This window comes from Magnolia sinica, chromosome 18 (genome assembly GCF_029962835.1).
Source record: "Magnolia sinica isolate HGM2019 chromosome 18, MsV1, whole genome shotgun sequence".
Lineage (NCBI taxonomy): Eukaryota > Viridiplantae > Streptophyta > Magnoliopsida > Magnoliales > Magnoliaceae > Magnolia > Magnolia sinica.
In genome coordinates this window covers 8,747,659-8,765,308 of record NC_080590.1, presented here as the reverse complement: position 1 = coordinate 8,765,308, position 17,650 = coordinate 8,747,659, and the positions used below count along the sequence as shown (strand labels likewise).

At 40.1% G+C, this 17,650-nt stretch overlaps 2 protein-coding genes across 2 annotated transcripts; both read right to left on the bottom strand.

The window, feature by feature from the left end:
• Positions 1-1,977, bottom strand: LOC131233762 (nuclear poly(A) polymerase 2-like). The gene has a single exon (XM_058230550.1). The coding sequence runs from the start codon at positions 1,975-1,977 to the stop codon at positions 388-390; it is 1,590 nt and encodes a 529-aa protein (XP_058086533.1). The 3' UTR covers positions 1-387.
• Positions 1,978-12,907: 10,930 nt separating this feature from the next.
• LOC131233028 (transcriptional regulator SUPERMAN-like) lies at positions 12,908-14,165 on the bottom strand. The gene has a single exon (XM_058229592.1). It carries the CDS (start codon positions 13,954-13,956, stop codon positions 13,228-13,230), a length of 729 nt encoding a protein of 242 aa, XP_058085575.1. The 5' UTR covers positions 13,957-14,165; the 3' UTR covers positions 12,908-13,227.
• Positions 14,166-17,650: the final 3,485 nt, after the last annotated feature.

Genomic DNA, 17,650 nt, shown 5'->3' with positions numbered 1-17,650 from the left:
GCAAAGGTAAATGCATAAAAATAGGTCAAACAGTAAACGGTGTTTAGGACTTGTATGAAATAGAGAGGCTGGTTTTGGGTCCATGGCCGTAAAGGAAAGCCACCAAAAAAGATGAGCCTGGAGAAGAATCGACCGGATTAGACAATTTGAAGGTGGGGTTGTGATAGCAAGGATGTCTTGCCGAATTATAGGAATAAGATCAAGAGGATTATGTTGAAGACCAAGATCATTTTAAAAATTAAGAAAAAAAAAAAAACAAGAATTGAAATATTAAAAATTGTTTGTGTTCTTCTTATTAAGTATAACTTTGAATTTATACAAGTGTAATGGCCTACAAAAAAAATTACAACCTAATCAAATTTCGAAAATAAAACAAATATATTAAAATTATGTCTTTCCATATACCTGGCTCTCTAATAAGATACATATACGTTTCTTCATACTTGAATCATCCTCGCTGATCATCTCTCTCTTCACCCCATCAAAGGAGACATTGGGGTAATTAGGAAGAACCACATGAGAATGAATTTGCTTCCTACGGATATGAGCTATATTCAAGTCCATTCCAGGCCTCCACATCACGCACATGTATACCAATTCTTTAAATTCCTCTACGGCTGCGCGAATGTCAAATGGTTTGACTTGTTCTGTTCGGGTACCTTCTTTCCTTTTCAAACCAATATAACATGCACAATGACATTGTTTGGATTTACTGGAGTAGTCATTGGGGCATGGATGGCATTGTAATGTCCCACTTGTATCTCTCTCTATCTTCAGAATCAGTTGCCTTAGTCGGGATTCCACCCATCCCTTCCATGCAATCAAGTCCTTGCTATTGCTAGCAACGACATCCACTTTCAAATAGTTCTTATATGTTCTGAAGAAATCAAAGGGCCGGAACAAACAACTCCAATGTCTTTTATTCAGCTCGATATCCTCACAAATCATATTACTTTTCTCGAATTGCTCCGTCATTACTCGGAGGGTGCTAGCCGAAACATTATAACTGGAATTCATGCATGGATAGGCGGGTGTGATAATTGGCATTTGATGAGTTCGATCTCGAGGATTCTTACGTGGATCCCACACTGGAAATCCAAGCTCCACGTCTTCTTCTATCGCACACAACATCACAGGATTAGGCCAACGCCACTGTGTGTAAACCCTAAAAAATCGCGAGACGAGCATGCTAGGCACTGCATTGGGATAAAGCTGACATACACGTGCAACTAAGATAGCCAAATTCACACCGCCTAGGAATCCAGAAACGTTCGAATAAATCCCTCTCTTCTTTGCCCAGAACTTCAAGCATCGGAGTGTTTTTTGGAAATTCTCGACATTCGGAACCAGCTTGAGGATTTGATCAGCAACCCTACAACCATTAAGACTTCGAGCGGTCGATTCATCGACGTTGTGGAGTATGGATGATGCTTGCGAGATGTCAAGGTCTTGTGGGACAACCATGCGAGAGATACTGGCATAGAGAAGATCGATGGATATGCCGCGGAACTTGAATTTCATGACTGGTACATAAGCATCTGGAATTAGTTGAAGTTGGCTCACTTGCTCCATGCAAGCCAATATGCCATGCAATGTAATGAAAAAATCTATTTCTCGATCAACGTAGTGTGGGCCAATGCAGAGTGCATCAATGTCTCCTCCAGGGCTGTGAACACCCAATCGATAAGATCCGAAAGTTAATAGGATGGCATTTGCAGCTTCAACTGTTTGATTTGTGTATCCTTTTTGACGTGTCACCTCCTTCACCCATGATTTTACTATATTAGTGATATCAGAAATAATTTCTTCTCTCTTAATGGCTTCTTCTTTCCTTTCGTAAAGACCACACTCCACCATGAAATTTTCTAATTCCAAGCTTCTCTTATTATCTCCATCTGTTGGTCCCGCCAATGAGATGGGCTCCGTTGTTCCATATTGTTTCATGGCTGATTGGGTTGAATCCTCTTCACTTACCATCTGTGCACAACAATACAACAAAGCTCGTAAATAAAAAACGAAAAAAAAAAATAGAGAGTTAACAGTTATATATATATATATAAGAAAAAAGAAAGTTGACAGTAACTATTTGTGGGGCCTACCTCGAATGAGCATCGGATCCACGAAGTTCATGTATTATAATTGAACGGGGTAGATCTGATGAATAGTTGACGTGGGACCCAAAGCAAGCCAATACGACCACACGTGCGGATGGTACAGTACCATATGATAGGGCGCGGCTTCGGTGGATCCCCGGGTGGGACCCCTGACTGTGGGGCCCACTTTGATTTTTGTGCCATACATCCACGCCGTCCATCCATATTGAAAACTCATTGTAGGGCATGATCAAAAAAATGAAGCAGATCCAGATCTCAGGTAGATCATAGTACAGGAAACAGTAGTAATTGATTATTAAAAGCTTCTTGTGGGCTACAAAAGATTTTAATCAAGATGATAATTGTGTGGTCTCTTCATACAGGTCTTTGTGACTGTATAAAAAGGTTGGATGGGAAATATACATGCTGGTGGACCCCATGAATTTTTTAATGATGGAGATTCAATCACGACTGTTTCCTGTGGTGCAGTGTACCTAAGATTTTTATCAACTTTATTTTTGGGATCATGCTCTAAAATGATCTGTAAAAATGGTTGGACGGCGTGGATGTAACGCACATAAATCACAGTGGGGCCCACGGTCAGGGGATCCGGCAAAGCCGCACCCCATATGAGAGCACCTCCTGAGTCCTGACAGTTGCGTGTTTCTAAAAAACTAAAAAAAGCTTGCGTCACTATGCAGTCATGCATGGGCGTTACTATTCACCCATATTTCTTGTGTAGTAAATCCACCCGTCCATTAGGTGCGCCGCCATGGGTTTTACTCGGGTTTCTAATTTCAGGTCTCGTAGAAACTCAGGTGGGCTACGCAAAGTGAACGGTTAAGATAAGAAGTTCTACCATTAAAATCATCAAAACTGTGTGTGCAGTCCAGTACCATGGCTTGTTTATGATATCCAATACATTCATCTGACCCGCGACAAAAGGATGAATGTACTCTCCAGGAATAAGTACATTAATTGCAATACTCACATGGGCTACAAACGGGCATTTGGAGTTTTCTACGAATGATTTTACAACTTTTTCCTTTGTTGTGGCCCACCTGAGTGTTTTATTAAACTTAAGTTTAGAAAATAGGTTGAAAATGTGACGAGTCATCTGATGGACGGATTGGATTTGATTAAAACTTTACTTCATGTGGTTCTCGGTTAGTTGTAGACACGTCCAGTTCTTTTCCTAATCCACTTTACTTCATTTGGAAACTAATCCTAACAGACCAAGAATTAAGAAACTTAGGTTGCGAATTCCACACGCGTTTAGTAAGCACACATCCGCAATTGGCCACACGTTCGAATGTGAAACAAGTGCTTGGGATCTGAGCTTTCAAAAAGGTTGGAAATAATGCTTAGATCATAGGAGTAACAAATCAGACAATTTCGTGCGTCAGTGGGGCCACATCTTGCAAAATACATGGACGATTACAATCTTCTTTTTTAGCCATTTCATTTGTTTTGATACGGTGTGCCCCACCCAAGGTGTGAAAAGGCTTGATTTTTATTTCAGAATATCTAAACACTGCACCTGCTGGAGATCTCAGCCGTCACACGTGTCACTCGGTGACGTATGAATCCGACCAAGATGTACATTGCACCATACGCATGTGGAATTCGCTAACCAGGGTAATTAACTAAGTAAACAGCAATTAAGTAAACTTTCCCAACTAACTAACAACAATTAAGTAACTGGAGGAGATTTTCAGTTTTGAGGTTTTTCTAGGATATTATCAAAAAATCTCTCGAAAAATAAAATATTTAAAAATATTTATTCAAACATGTTCAATTTTTTCTGCCTAGAAATCTCTTGTTTGAAATTTGAGGGGTTTTTTTTTTTGTTGTTGTTGTTGAAATTATAATGAAAATCTCACCAAAAAGATTTTTTTAAACAAAACTATATGTTGTAAATTAGTAAATGAGTTAATATATATATATATATATATATATATATATATAGGTTTTATCATATTGACAATTCTTGTTCTAACCATTTTCTTGTCATGGGAAAAAAGATTTAGAAATATATATAGTGAATTAATAAATAGAGTCCCGCTTTCCTTAATAACCTTTGTACATGTGTCATGAACTAAAATCCAAACGGTTGAAGGCCTGGCTTTTAACCTAATGCAAAACTATGGTGGGCCATGGCAAATAGATGCAAATGATATGAATGAAAAATTTTCCTTTTGCTGTGGTCTAATAAAGTTTTGAATCAAGACAAAAGTTAAAGGTTGGACGCGTGGTACCGCATCACGGGAATCATTCAGATTTTAGGTTCAAAATAAGTGAGATGAGTTCTAAAAAGTTATCACGGATTTCTCATTACATTTGGTGGGCAGGGGAAGGTTTTTCTTAATAAATAAATTTAAAAATTTTAAATATTTATAAAACAAAATCCTTTAGGTTTTACTTTTTTTTGCTAATATCGTGATAAAAATATAATATTTTAAAAATCTTACGGTAATATCATGTGCTTTAGTGAATTTATCACGGTATTATTGGGAGATTTTTTTATATTTTTTAATCACTACAATAGTTTTACATAGTTTTTACCATATTTTGTGTTAATATTGCAATATTACCATCACAATGACACGATATTTTAAAATCTCGTTGTAATATCACGATAATATATTTCCGTCTATTTTCTCGAAATATTATGGAGAGACCCGTTGGTAATTGGTAAATTTCTATAAGGAGCAAAACACTGATTTTTTAACCATGGCACAGTTACCATTCTAAGCCCAAAGGACGGTTTAGATCTGATACACCTGTGCGACATGCTTAGAATGACACGGGGGCAAGGAAAATGCGGTCTAACCTTAGCAGTGATCTGGCAAGCGTTTGTTGGCCTCACACGTCAACGTCTCCAGATAGTAGCCCCAGAGCGATCAATACCGTCCAATCACAATCCGAGCCTATATGACCTGCCATATATAGCAACCATGAAATAAATAAATAAAATAAAATCAGGTTTGATAATTCTACACGCGTGGGCCCTACCAATCCACATGCAACCACGCGTGCCAATTTGGAATATTTGAGCAAGATCTTACCTTTCTAAAGATTGAAAATATACTTAGACTATTCAGATCGTCACAGCATACAAAGTGAACTGATGGTCAAACAAATGTTGTCAGCCGTTCATTTATTCGTATTTTGTTGGCTACCTGAGGTGTGATGAATTTTTTTTTTTTTTTTTTTTAATAATATGGAATGATATCTAAAATAGTGTAACCAACTTGATTGATAGATCTGATCTGGCACATTTGTTTCATATTGGCACGTGTTTCTGCGCAGGGCTCCGACACGCATGGAATTGGCAGACTCAACGGAAAGAGACATGACCACTTAAAGACTCCGTACAGCTCTTTCCTATCAACGTATAACATATATGAGATATCAAATTCGCGAAAACGGTTGGCCACGTCGTGATTATTGCGTGGGGAGAAAATCAACCCGATCCACCCACTGAGTGGGACACAGCGTCAAAATAAATCGAAAACCGTTGGACTGATCATTGTACTGGTGTGGACAACCCAATGAATGAATGGGCCTGATTTTCATTTCAAGTGATCATCATGGTATGGCCCAACGTTTTAACGGATAGGATATTTTTACATTTATGACACGTAGGATGTAATGAATCTTTATTCGATCATTTATCGAAACGAAATCATGAACAGAATCTAGTAAAAAGCCAAGAGAAAAGTTCCAGGACTGTGAATGGACGTTAAGCGGGCAGAATGTACGACGGAGACTGTTATGCTGTGGTGACAGTGGTGAGTGGAGTGGTGGTGACGGTGGAATGAGTAGTAGCCATCAGGGATTAGATGAAACATGAAAGAGATGATACATTGAAAACATTTGGGTGCGTGTGTTGTGTTTCTTTTTGGGAGAGAGCTGGGTTGCTTTTAACATAGGATCTGAGTTCAGTATCAGAGACAGGCCCCTTTCTATGTGCTGCCATTCCACTACTACAGGGGCCAGATTTCTCTGCAACACCTGTTTTACACGGCAGTAAAACACCCGTGGCCCAACCGTGTCGTGCGTATGAGATCAACTCCGTCCATCTGGTGCGCAACTTTGTTAGGCCTTGGGCAAAAAATCAGACGATACACGGGGCAATACGACAGTTTTTATATTCCATCCAACCCGTTCATCATGTGTCACTCACTATTATGAACAGATATTCCAAATATCAGAATGACCCAAAATGAAGCGGGCCGCATCGTGTATTTTTCACCGTCTTGTGGCCCACCTGATTTTGGATGTACGGTGAACATGAGAAGGAGAAGCTGAAGGACGGAGTGGATTTCACACAAACAACATGACGTATCCCGCAGAGGTTGGGTGTTTTACCCGCTGCGTACAACGGGTGTTGCAAAGGATTCCATTCCTTCCAACAGATACGACACCACCGGATAACTCCTTTTTGTCTATAACGTAGTGGTAAGTTATTTCCATACACGCACATTTAAACGCAGCAAAGTTGCCAACCTGGAACACGTGGGGGTACATCTGATCTGTGAACAATGTGGAACCCACCTGGAAAATTACCAAATACAAGATTCAGGTGGGTCTAGTTATCAGCCCCCTACTTGAGTATCTTGAACGTGGACCGTCAAAATTGTTTTTGAACCCTCCATTCGTCTCGTATAGTGTTGCCTACTTAATAACCGAACCATCCTATCTAATTTTGTCTTATAATCCTTTTCAACGTGGTCCCACCTTATGCATTGATCACATGTTCAAAATTTTATCTGATGTATGAAAACCTTCTACAGTTAACAAATAAAAAATTTCCTAATCAGACAATTTCAACACTTGATAATTAGCTTCCTTTGAATATTTATATCTATCATAATCTTTATATAATCAATGAATTAGAAATTGTAATTTGAGAGGTTTTTTAATTTTTTTTTTTAATTTTTTTTAATTTTTATTTTAACATTCCATTCAAGGGAAGCACCAAATTAATGTCCAGGGCCTAGCTGTTTTGGTTTACCCATTTAAACTTCTACTTATGGTTTTGGTTCTGCTACATTGATGGCTTTATTGCAACATTGACTATTTGAAGTTTGTTAGAGTAGTATGGAAGTTAGTATGGAAGTTTGTTAGAGTATTTACTTGATGGAATATTAACTCTGATAATAAGTGGAGGAGGAATATTACCTTAATGGATGGAGCTGATTTAAGCGAAGAAAATCACGGTCGGAGCTTTCTTCCAGAGGGGGAGAGAAGGGCTTTCTGCAAGTAGATGATGAACTGAGAAGAGAATTGATATGAAAAATTGATAACAAAACAAGATTGAAATATATTTTTATAAGGATTAAGTTTCTATTTTAGGTACTGTTTTAGGAAACTTTCTATTTCTTTTAAGCAACGGAAACTTCACACGAGTTTCCGCGTCCAGTTTCCCGGTACGTGGATTGCGTAGCGATCCCAACACCACTTAGCCGGGTGAAATTGGGACGTGGCAGGATTTGATTGGCACACCTAACATGATCGGAAATGAGGCCTACGCAAAACATGTTGGTTTGTGACTCAGTGCTGTGGGAGAAGCTCCGTGCCCCACCATGATGTATGGGTTTCATCCACACTGTCCATCTATTTTTCCGTATCATTGTAGACATTTGGGCAAAAATCAACGCAAATCCAAATCTCCAGGTGGACCACACCACAAGAAACAGTTGTGATTGAACGGCTGCCATTAAAAACTTTTCAATACCCACTTAATGTTTATTTTCCATCCAACCTATTGATAAGGTCACAAAGACCACGATGAAATGAAAACATAAATATCAGAAGTTTTTAACGGTGAGCGTTCAATCACAACCGCATAAACTCCTTTTTGTCTATCACGCAGTGTAAGCTGGTTCCATACGCGGACACTTACACGCAGCAAACTTGCCAACCTAGAAGGTGTAAGATACATCTGAGCCGTGCACAATGTGGATCCCACCGGGAAAATTACTATATGCAAGATTAACGATGGTGATCTACTCATCAGACCCCTACTGAGAGTCTCTTCAACATGGACGGTCTAAATTATCTTTGAACCATCTATTCTTCTTGTATAGCGTTGCCCTACTTGATAAGTCGAACCATCCTAATTTTATTTTATGATAATTTTCAATGTGGTCCCACCTCATTCGCCGGTCACGTCTCATAAACTTCCAGATTGATCCTGTTGCTGCGTGTAAGGGTGCGTCTGAGAGGGCAAGTCGAGTTAGCAAGCATATCTGGGCCATCTTCCAACAATCCAAACCGTTTATATGACAAAACTCTCTTTGCACAGTGGAAAGAGAGCGAATAAAATTTTCCAATCAGACCATTTACACCCCTCGATAATTTGGCTCTTTTGCTTCGAATATTAACGGCCATCGTAAGCTTTATATAATCAGTGAATTAAAATATTCAAAAGTTGAGAGTATCTGAAAAGACCAGGTGCAAATTTTAGAGTTACGAACTATATTGTATTGTAATATGTAGGATGTATTGAAACAAACCTCTTCAAAAGTTAGAACGAGATTAATTGATAAAATATCTTTTCTTGGGAGTTGCAATCTGAATTATGAATCGGGTTCAATCCCACCCCAACTATTAGAATTATTAACCATTAAATAGTTTAAGAGATATATTAAAAAAATTAAAGAAAAAATAGTTTTGAATACACACACACTATAAAGTTACCTCACGGGAACTTCTTGTGAGGCCAAGCTGTGTGCGAACCACCTTGATGTTTGTCGAACATCACACTGCATTTAATGGGTCCTCTTTAGGTTATGAGATATCCTAAAAATCAGCCGGATATGAAATTTTGGTAGGCCATGCCATCTAAAACCATGTGAAGACATGCTTAAAACATATAAAAGCATTTGGTGGGGTCTAGTTGAGTTTTGAATGCAGCTGAAAGTTGGTCTAACCCCTCATCCAAGTGGGGACACACACAATATATGGGATGGATTTGTGAACCATATCTCGGTGGGCCCAATACACGAATATGAATGTTTTAATGGGAGGGTAACTCCTCTCATCTGTTGTATGTGGTGTAGCCTACTCAAGTCATGGATTGACTTGATTTTAAAGCCCATGGCCCACCATGAAATGGTGCATCTGGCTGATGGGATAGATGTTCAACACACATTAGGGGCTCACACAGCTCAACCTCATTGGAAGTTCCAACCAATTTGACCTCATAGTAGTGTGTCTCTCTCTCTCTCTCTCTCTCTCTCTCTCTCTCTCTCTCTCTATATATATATATATATATATATATATAAAACAAACATTAGTGCTCCTCTCAATGCACAACCATCTTAATCATTTAAATTGCAGGATACTGCTAATGGATTATATCTCTAGAGTCTTACTGATTGAAAATCCCTAACTATTAGATTAATGGCTAAGAAGTGTATATTTAAGAAGTAAGATGTAAGTTATTAGAATTCAAAACGAAAAATAAAATTGATTTTATTATTTTCTCAAATCAAAATTTTTTTTTCTTGATTTATTCACACTCTGTATCACATTAACAGCCCTTGACATAATGGTAAAAAAATAAAAATTCTTGATCACCCATCAAGATAGTATGGAGGTTAGTTGAAATATTAACTCAATGAAATATTAGTTAGGCGATATGGTGAGCTGGAGTATTACCTCGATAGACGGTCCAAGAGAAGAAAAACGGAACGGATCGAGCTTTTCTGCCGGAGAGAAGGAGAGAGAGAGAGGCTTTTCTGTAAGTAGATGATAAACTGAGAAGAAAGAGGAAAATTGGAGAACCAAACAAAATTGTAATGATTTATATTAGGATTGAATTTGCGTTTTAGGAAACTAATCTAAGCAGACGAAGCTTCCAGACTTCCAGTCTTTACGTGAAATGACACGAGTTTCCGGCTTTCCGCGTCGCCGTAGCCGGTCCCCAAGCTAGAAATGGACTGGGGCTCTCAGGGGCCTCCGTGAGGTATGGGTTTTATCCATACCGTCCATCCATTTTGCAACGTCATTTTAGGGCATAAACCTAAAAATGAGACAGATCCAAGCATCAAGTGGACCAAATCACAGGGAGCAGCAGTGATAATGACACTGACCGTTGAAATCTTCTTAGGGCCCACCGTGATGGTTAATTGCCATCCAGCCTGTTCATAACTTCACATAGACCTGGATGAAGGGAAAACAGATATATATATATATATATATATATATATATATATATATATATATATATATATATATATATATATATATATATATATATAAGATTGATCCAAAACTTCTAATGTCCTTAAAAAGTTTTGAACGGTATGTGTTTAACCTCCAATGTATGGTCCACTTGATTCTTGGAACTCCATCATTTTTGGAATTTCACCCTGAACTGCCAAACTGATGAAAAAAATTTGAATAGACGGTGTGGATAAAACCCACTCAGAGGCGCAGTATAACCCAATCCGCGCGTCTGAAGCGAGTTACTTCCGACGTGGATTACGTGGTGCTCCCAGCCCCACGAATTGGTGGTGTTCGGACGTGTCAGGATTTGAATAGAGCTCACCAAGGACGGTGCGGCCCTTACCGTGGAGCCCATCTTGATTTATGTATTTTATATCCACACCATCCATCCATTTTTGCCGTATTATTTTGAGGTTTGAGGAAATAAATAAATAAATAAAACAGATCCAATTCTCAGTTGGACCATACCATAGGAAGCAATGATAATTAACTTTTAATGGGACAAAAGTTTTGGATGAATTGATTTTTTTTTTTTTTTTCCTTTTATCTAGTTTTTTGTGACCTCATCCACAAGTTAGATGGCACATAAACATTACGGTGGGCCTTATAAAGTTTTTAATGGCAGGGCCTTCAATCACCCCTGTTTTCCTATAGTATGATCCACGTGACATATGGACTTTTTCATTTTTGAGCTCATGCCTTGGGTTATGAAATGGATGGATGGGATGGATATAAAATGCAAGCGAGGTGCTTTACGTTAAGGCAGGGGCTTCAACTAATTCACTCTCTCAAAGTTATCAGGCTGCCCCACCTCTAACAGTGCCCACCCGACTCAATAAAATCCTGCCCCATCTGAACACCACAGAGCTATGAGTACACATTGAGTCTAGTTTCTTGTAACAGTGGAGGTAGTTCCCATGACCCAAAACTTTACTGGGCCCACCATGTTATCAGTTTCTACAACACATGTTAAGGATCAGACCCCCGAGAAAAAGCCAGAATACCAGACTCAAGTAGCCCCACCACAAGAAATAATGGAGATTAAACACCCACCACTGATCTTTTTTAGGCCCACCAAGTTTTGTATCAGACTGATACTTGTGTTTCTCCTCATCCCGGTACGATGTCGTGTCAACATCACGGTTATCCGAAAGAAGGCTTTAATGGTGGGTGTTTCCTCTGATGTAGTCCACTTGAGTCCTGGATCTACCTTCTATCTTGGAATATCATCCTATCATGAGCTGGCAAAATCGGTGAACGGAGTGGATTTTTACACAAACTTCACAATGAGCTCCACGAAGATTTGGATTACAAGAATTTCCGGAAAGAAACTCGCGCCCCAGCTTGTGCTACTCAGGTGTATTACACGTGTTACCAAAATCTTGCCAATCAAATATTTCAACAGCTTATCCATCAATCTGTTAATTTGGAGTAAGTAGGCCACATCATGCATGACCCAATCTAGAATGACTAAGTAGGCCACATCATGGATTGTGTAATCTGAACCATTGCTTAAACTTTCCAAGGAAATGGGTGATGGATCTAATAGTTATCGATCCACTCTCGCTAGCCCCCCAAAATTGGTCCCTAAATGGACGTTCCAAATTCCTTTTACTTGCCAAAGTGCACTCATGAAGTGTTTGCAGGATTACATTCATCCAAAAGGTTGGCCCACTAAGTGAAAGTGCAGACGTGAAGGGTTGGTAGGATTGTGTTTTATCCAAGATGTAGTCCACTAATTGAACGGTTCAGATTCCTTGGCAAAATGCACAGCCTGTCAAGTTGGCACATGTTTACTAATGGTAAACAATCTGATTTTTCATGTGACCATCTTGATGGTGGGGACCACCTTTGCACTATTCAATGCCCAACGCACCTGCAAGCTGACACGTTTGCTGCATGAATCTAAACAGGGACCTATCATTTGGAGAGTTTCTCTAATTCTAATTGCATTCAGGGGCAAAACACGAGTTCTGTAGGGCTGACATCCACTCAGATCATTAGGTGAGCCTTTTCACTTTTACAGTACATCTCAAAATTTGTGAGATATGAAACTCAGGTGAGCCACACATGCCTAAAACCTCTAAATTCACATGGCGTGGTCTATCAAAGTTTCAGGCTAGGCTGATTTTTTGAGCGTTTGTTCCCCCTGGCCAGACATACCTGATGAACGAACTGGATGGAATATGCACTTTATAACCTACGGTTTATGTTCCCTCTCTATTGTCCTGTGGTGTGTGGCCCACCTCGACTTTGTATCTCCGGAAAAGAAAAAGAAAATCGAGGGGCAAACTTGATGTTTGGAGTGGATGTTACACACAAAACAGATTTTACAGAGGATTTTAGTCCGATTGAATTGAATTACTTTTATGCTACGCACGCAATTACTAAGTAATATGTAAGTGCCTGTGTATCATCCATCACACTCTGCCAGAGTATCAAAGTTCTTCTCAATGCATCTCTCTTACAGGGGCATTTTTGTATTTGTAGAAAGGAGGAGCTAAAGTTGTGTGGCGCATCATGAAGGATATCCTTCCTACGGAAATGGCTAGACAGGAGCTTGATAGGAAAGATGTGTAATAGAAAATGACACTGCACTGCAAGATGTACTGATTCATTACCCAACTCTAATATCATTTCCTAATCATGGTTAATTATCATGTTATTTTCTAATGCCCATTCACAAATTGCAGCTACTCTTCCCCTCTCATACCCACCATTTTCCTGATATCATACCTTCAATCCAACTCGTAGGTAAGGCAGGAAAAAAAAATAATAATAAATCTACGACAGAAGATATCAGCTGACATTAGCTATAAAAACAAATCACATCTTCAAACAATAAGCATCAAAATTAATATATGAATATAGATAATACAATATGACTTCTCTTTTAGTGACGTGGCGGCCTTTGCCCTAGTCGAAGCTCTAGATCCAGCTCTTCAATGACTGGAACTGGATCGTTGTGGGTGTTGTTGTTGCTGTAGTTCTTGCTCTTGCTGTTGTTGTCACTGTTGTTGTTGGTGATGGTGCTGTCGTTGCTGTTATTGTTAATGGGCACTTTGGATTCTACCTTGCTTGGGTAACTGAAGGAAGGTGAGCTAGATGAAGTTGCATTGTTTGTCATGGAAGGAGCACAGGGAGCAATGGATAGTTGAGTTGAAGGTGATTCCAAGCAGCCATTGGCGGGTGTCGGTGTAAAGACAGCTCCAGGGGTTGGGAAGGGGTAGAAAAGGCATAGACCACCGCTTGCAACGAATTCCTGAGTAGGGAAGATGAAAGGAGAGGAGGAAGATGATGATGAAGATGGGTCAGGCACTGGCGGTGACTGGCGGAGCCTGGCACGGTCGCGGCGATGCACGTTCATGTGTCCTCCGAGCGCCTGAGCGGAACGGAACTCCCGCCTGCAGAAGGTGCAGGTGTAGGACTGAGGAGGCCATGTGGTACCCATGATATTCCCGGTGTCCTCAGCGAAGGCTCTCACCTCCCATGAGTCATTGTCGTCTGGGGTGGGCCGTCGGGCATTCCACATCCAGGAACCGGGGGTCAAACCAGGGTTGGGGTGTTGTTGAGCCAGTTCGTGGAGTTGGGTCAAGGAAAGCAGACTTAGATCTCCAGCCATGGTAGTGATAGTAAATGTAGTAGCATTTAGGAAGGGATGTGGTAGAGAGAGAGATGATGAATGTTGGAATGGTGAGGAGGTTATAAATACTGAAATGGAAGTGGTTTGGTGCAAAAAGAGACAAAGAAACCCTAGCACCGAGTTTATCACCCCATGTTTTGAAGTGAGCAATTGGAATTTAGTTGATGGAAAGGAGGGTCGGGCTTTAAAATAAGCTGTCCACGCCACTGGCTATCTTCTTCATGTAAAGACAATCTCTTCCTTTGCCTTGAACGCCCTTTTAATTTATAAATCCAGTTTGCCTATGCTTCTATTTTTTCCCTCTCTCTGCATCTGCATGAGCTTTGCTAAGCGCACACACGTGTGCAATAAAACTTGCATCCATGCCATACATGTGTCAGCGTGGTGCATAAGTGCAAGATCTAATCCATCCATCAGGTAGATCTGAGCTTTTACATGTTTCCCAAAAATAAAATCTGGTCCAATCAGCATGTGGACCCCAATATTGGAAACAGGTGGATGAGTTAGGAAACTTCAGCCAAGTTATTCACAGCCGTACAATTTTTTTGGCAAACTTTGGTCCATCTGATCAGTGTTGCGGTTCTTATGGATTGTTGGACCTTGGACATATCATGGCAATCTGGCATATATGTGGCGAGTACATGAATTTTATTGAACACGCGTGTGGGCTTAGGGAATGATAGCTTATGGATATTGATGGATTTTGATAGAATGCGGGGCTCCGTGTGACAGCTACCATGCTGGCCTCCTTCGACCGTTGGATGCCTTACAGATCACAGATCCGGACCATTCATCGGGTAGTCCATGCTGTGGACGTGCCATGTACCAAAAATCAGGATGGTACACTCAATAGATAAGTGAACTACACATGTGCATTGAATTTGGACAGTTGGATTTCTTATTTACTGCCATTCTTATACAAGTATCATCTATCTGATCTGTACAAAATGGTCTGGAATATCTATCTGATCCGTTGATGAGGTAGGCCAACATTTTCGTCGAGTGAGATGGTCTCCATTCATTGATTTTGATTGTGTTGTCAGCTAATGCTTGGATTGTACTGATCTTCACGGGGCTACGCTGGGAAAGTACCTGATAATTTCTTCAAAAAGAAGCGTTGTAGACAGACCAGAGAAAACCGAGTATTTTGTTACTTCCTCTGTCTCTAATCATCAGCAGTTCTCATTCTCTATCTTGGATGGGACAGAGCACAAAGTTCACACTGTTCAAACAATTCCAACCGTTCAAATTGAAGGACTCTGGGTAAAGAAAATGAATGGTTATAAAACGAGTTAATCAAAGTTACTTTCACCGTTCCTTATCACGAAAGAGAATCCGACTGTCCCGTAAGCAAGCTACTTTATGGGACCACATTTGATCAAGACTGAACGGTGATGAGAATGGACCGGAATCTGCTACAACACCTGTCTCAGGCAGGACGTACAACATCCCAAGCTATGCAGGGTCCACTGTCGTCTTTGTGACATCTACTCCATCCATCAGATGTGCCCCTCAACATTAGGCCCTTGTATAAACAATCAACAAGATCCACAACCCATGTGAGCCACACTGCAATGAACAATGGGGAGAGGATCCCAACCATAGGTTGAAATGTCAGCCCAACATGATTTTTATATGTCATCTAACCAGTTCATCAGGTGAGACTAACTAAGTCGAAGGGACTTCCAAAAAATTGGTATGATCCAAAAGTCAGGCAGGCCAAACCGCGTGAACCCCTCTCTCTCTCTCTCTCTCTATATATATATATATAGGGTTAGGTTGTTAGTACACACCCATGTCAGTACACACACTCCATATTTTTTTTTAGACTTGATTTTACATTGCTGGTCGTGATGTGGCCCACTGAGGTGCGGGTCCACGCGTTAACCACATGGTGAAAATTCTTGGTCACTTCAAAATCTAGAATATCTATATGAGAAAGTAGAAAAAAAAAAAACAAATTGAAAATGAAAATGTATGAGATGTTGACCGTCATGCAAGGCTAAGTATCCATGTCCCACCTCCTTGGTGTTAAATTCCCTCTTTTGTCTTTACTTGCTGTCTTTAATTAGTAGGAGAAGAGGAGAGAGAGAGTCCTCTTCCACAAGGAATTCCCTTTGAACTATTTTATGGCACTTGGTAGTAAGGCAGTTTCCCCTCCCATCCCCACGTACAATTCCTCACACGTGCCAACATGGCACAGCGTGTGAAATCCAGGACTTCCATCAGGTGGGCCGTGGTGTGAGGATGCCGTGGGCAAAGAATCAGGCTAGTCTGCCATTGATGCAGCATATGTGGCACATTAGTGTATACCATTCGCCAACATTTTTTTAACCGTCCATTTGTTTCAAAATTGTGGCCGGCCCAGTGCACGAATGCCTCTGATTTTTGTGCCAGGGAAGGTGCACTATCAGTTCAAACTAACGGACAGCTTGGATCTTGTACAAATGTGGAGGCATGCATGGGAAGCGTGTGGGATTAGGAAGCCTCTTTGTGAGTGTTTGCAGTAAGTAGGATGGAGAGGAAAAGTCCCCATCAACACATAGCTTCTTTCGCCCTTGGGCACAACCACCAAACCCTAATCTCACTTTCTCATGACTCCTCACTTAGTTTCCATCGATCTGACCATTGCCACCGTTACCCAAGACGAGTTAGTTCTTTTCTTTTTTCCTATCCTTAAGACACTCTCCTTAAAGAAATCCTACTCAGAAGAGAATATTCTTAACTTAGTCAATTCTTTAGTCTTAAACTAGTTCATGCTGTCTACTTTTTTACTTTTGTGTTCTCATGTCCCGTGAAGTTATCAAAGAAGAGAGTTTTGGGCCCACAAGCACCTTTGACCGTGGCCACACACGTTTACATGACTTTGAGCCGTGCATAAGGTAGGCCTCACCATGTGGATGACCCGATGGAAATATCAGTTTTGTTGTCTCATTCAGCTGTTTACACCCGTTTTTGTGGACCAACACGAAGCCACCACATCTCGACACCATGCACCTAATAATTAGGAAATCGTACTCACACAGGGTGTCTTTTGCCCCACATCACTCGCAAAAAGTAAAGATGTATAGAATTGTACACACACCTCTAGTAAGGGAATAGCAACGAATTACACGTGGTCATGATTGGTGGCACGTACTATCGAGACAGTATGTATGACAAGTCTATAAAAGACTTGACGAGGCAACGACCTTATCATAAACCTGAATATACTTTGTAAAATCATCTCTCACCATCCTTTTAAAATGAGACATCTTCTTAAAGATGATTAAGGCTTTCGTGGTAATTACAAATATCTGAGAGTTCTCATGACCATGTTGCTAATAGATTTGAAAACGGTCTCAAATATCCAAAGACCTCTTAAGCCAAGTGGGATGATAAGAAAACAATTAAGTGATATGGTTGTCAAGCATTCTAAATAGGACGGGAAATCCAGCTAGGGTTCCACCGCCTTCCAAAGCTATAAAAAGAGAATGTGATGAATAGCTCCAGGCCTACATCAAACACAATCTATCTTTATAGTGCAACATTATTTTTTATCTTAACTTAGTTTTAATTCATTTACTTCTATCCAACCATGCTGCAAATTAAATGTTTGAGGTTTAGTTTTTTTTTTTTAGAAAGGTGGGGCAAAGCCACCAAAATTTTATTAATAGCAAAAGATGTACAGCCA

What these genes read in the sequence shown, in the direction of transcription:
- LOC131233762 (XM_058230550.1), bottom strand. Translation starts at nt 1,977, where the DNA reads ATGGTAAGTGAAGAGGATTCAACCCAATCAGCCATGAAACAATATGGA.
- LOC131233028 (XM_058229592.1), bottom strand. Translation starts at nt 13,956, where the DNA reads ATGGCTGGAGATCTAAGTCTGCTTTCCTTGACCCAACTCCACGAACTG.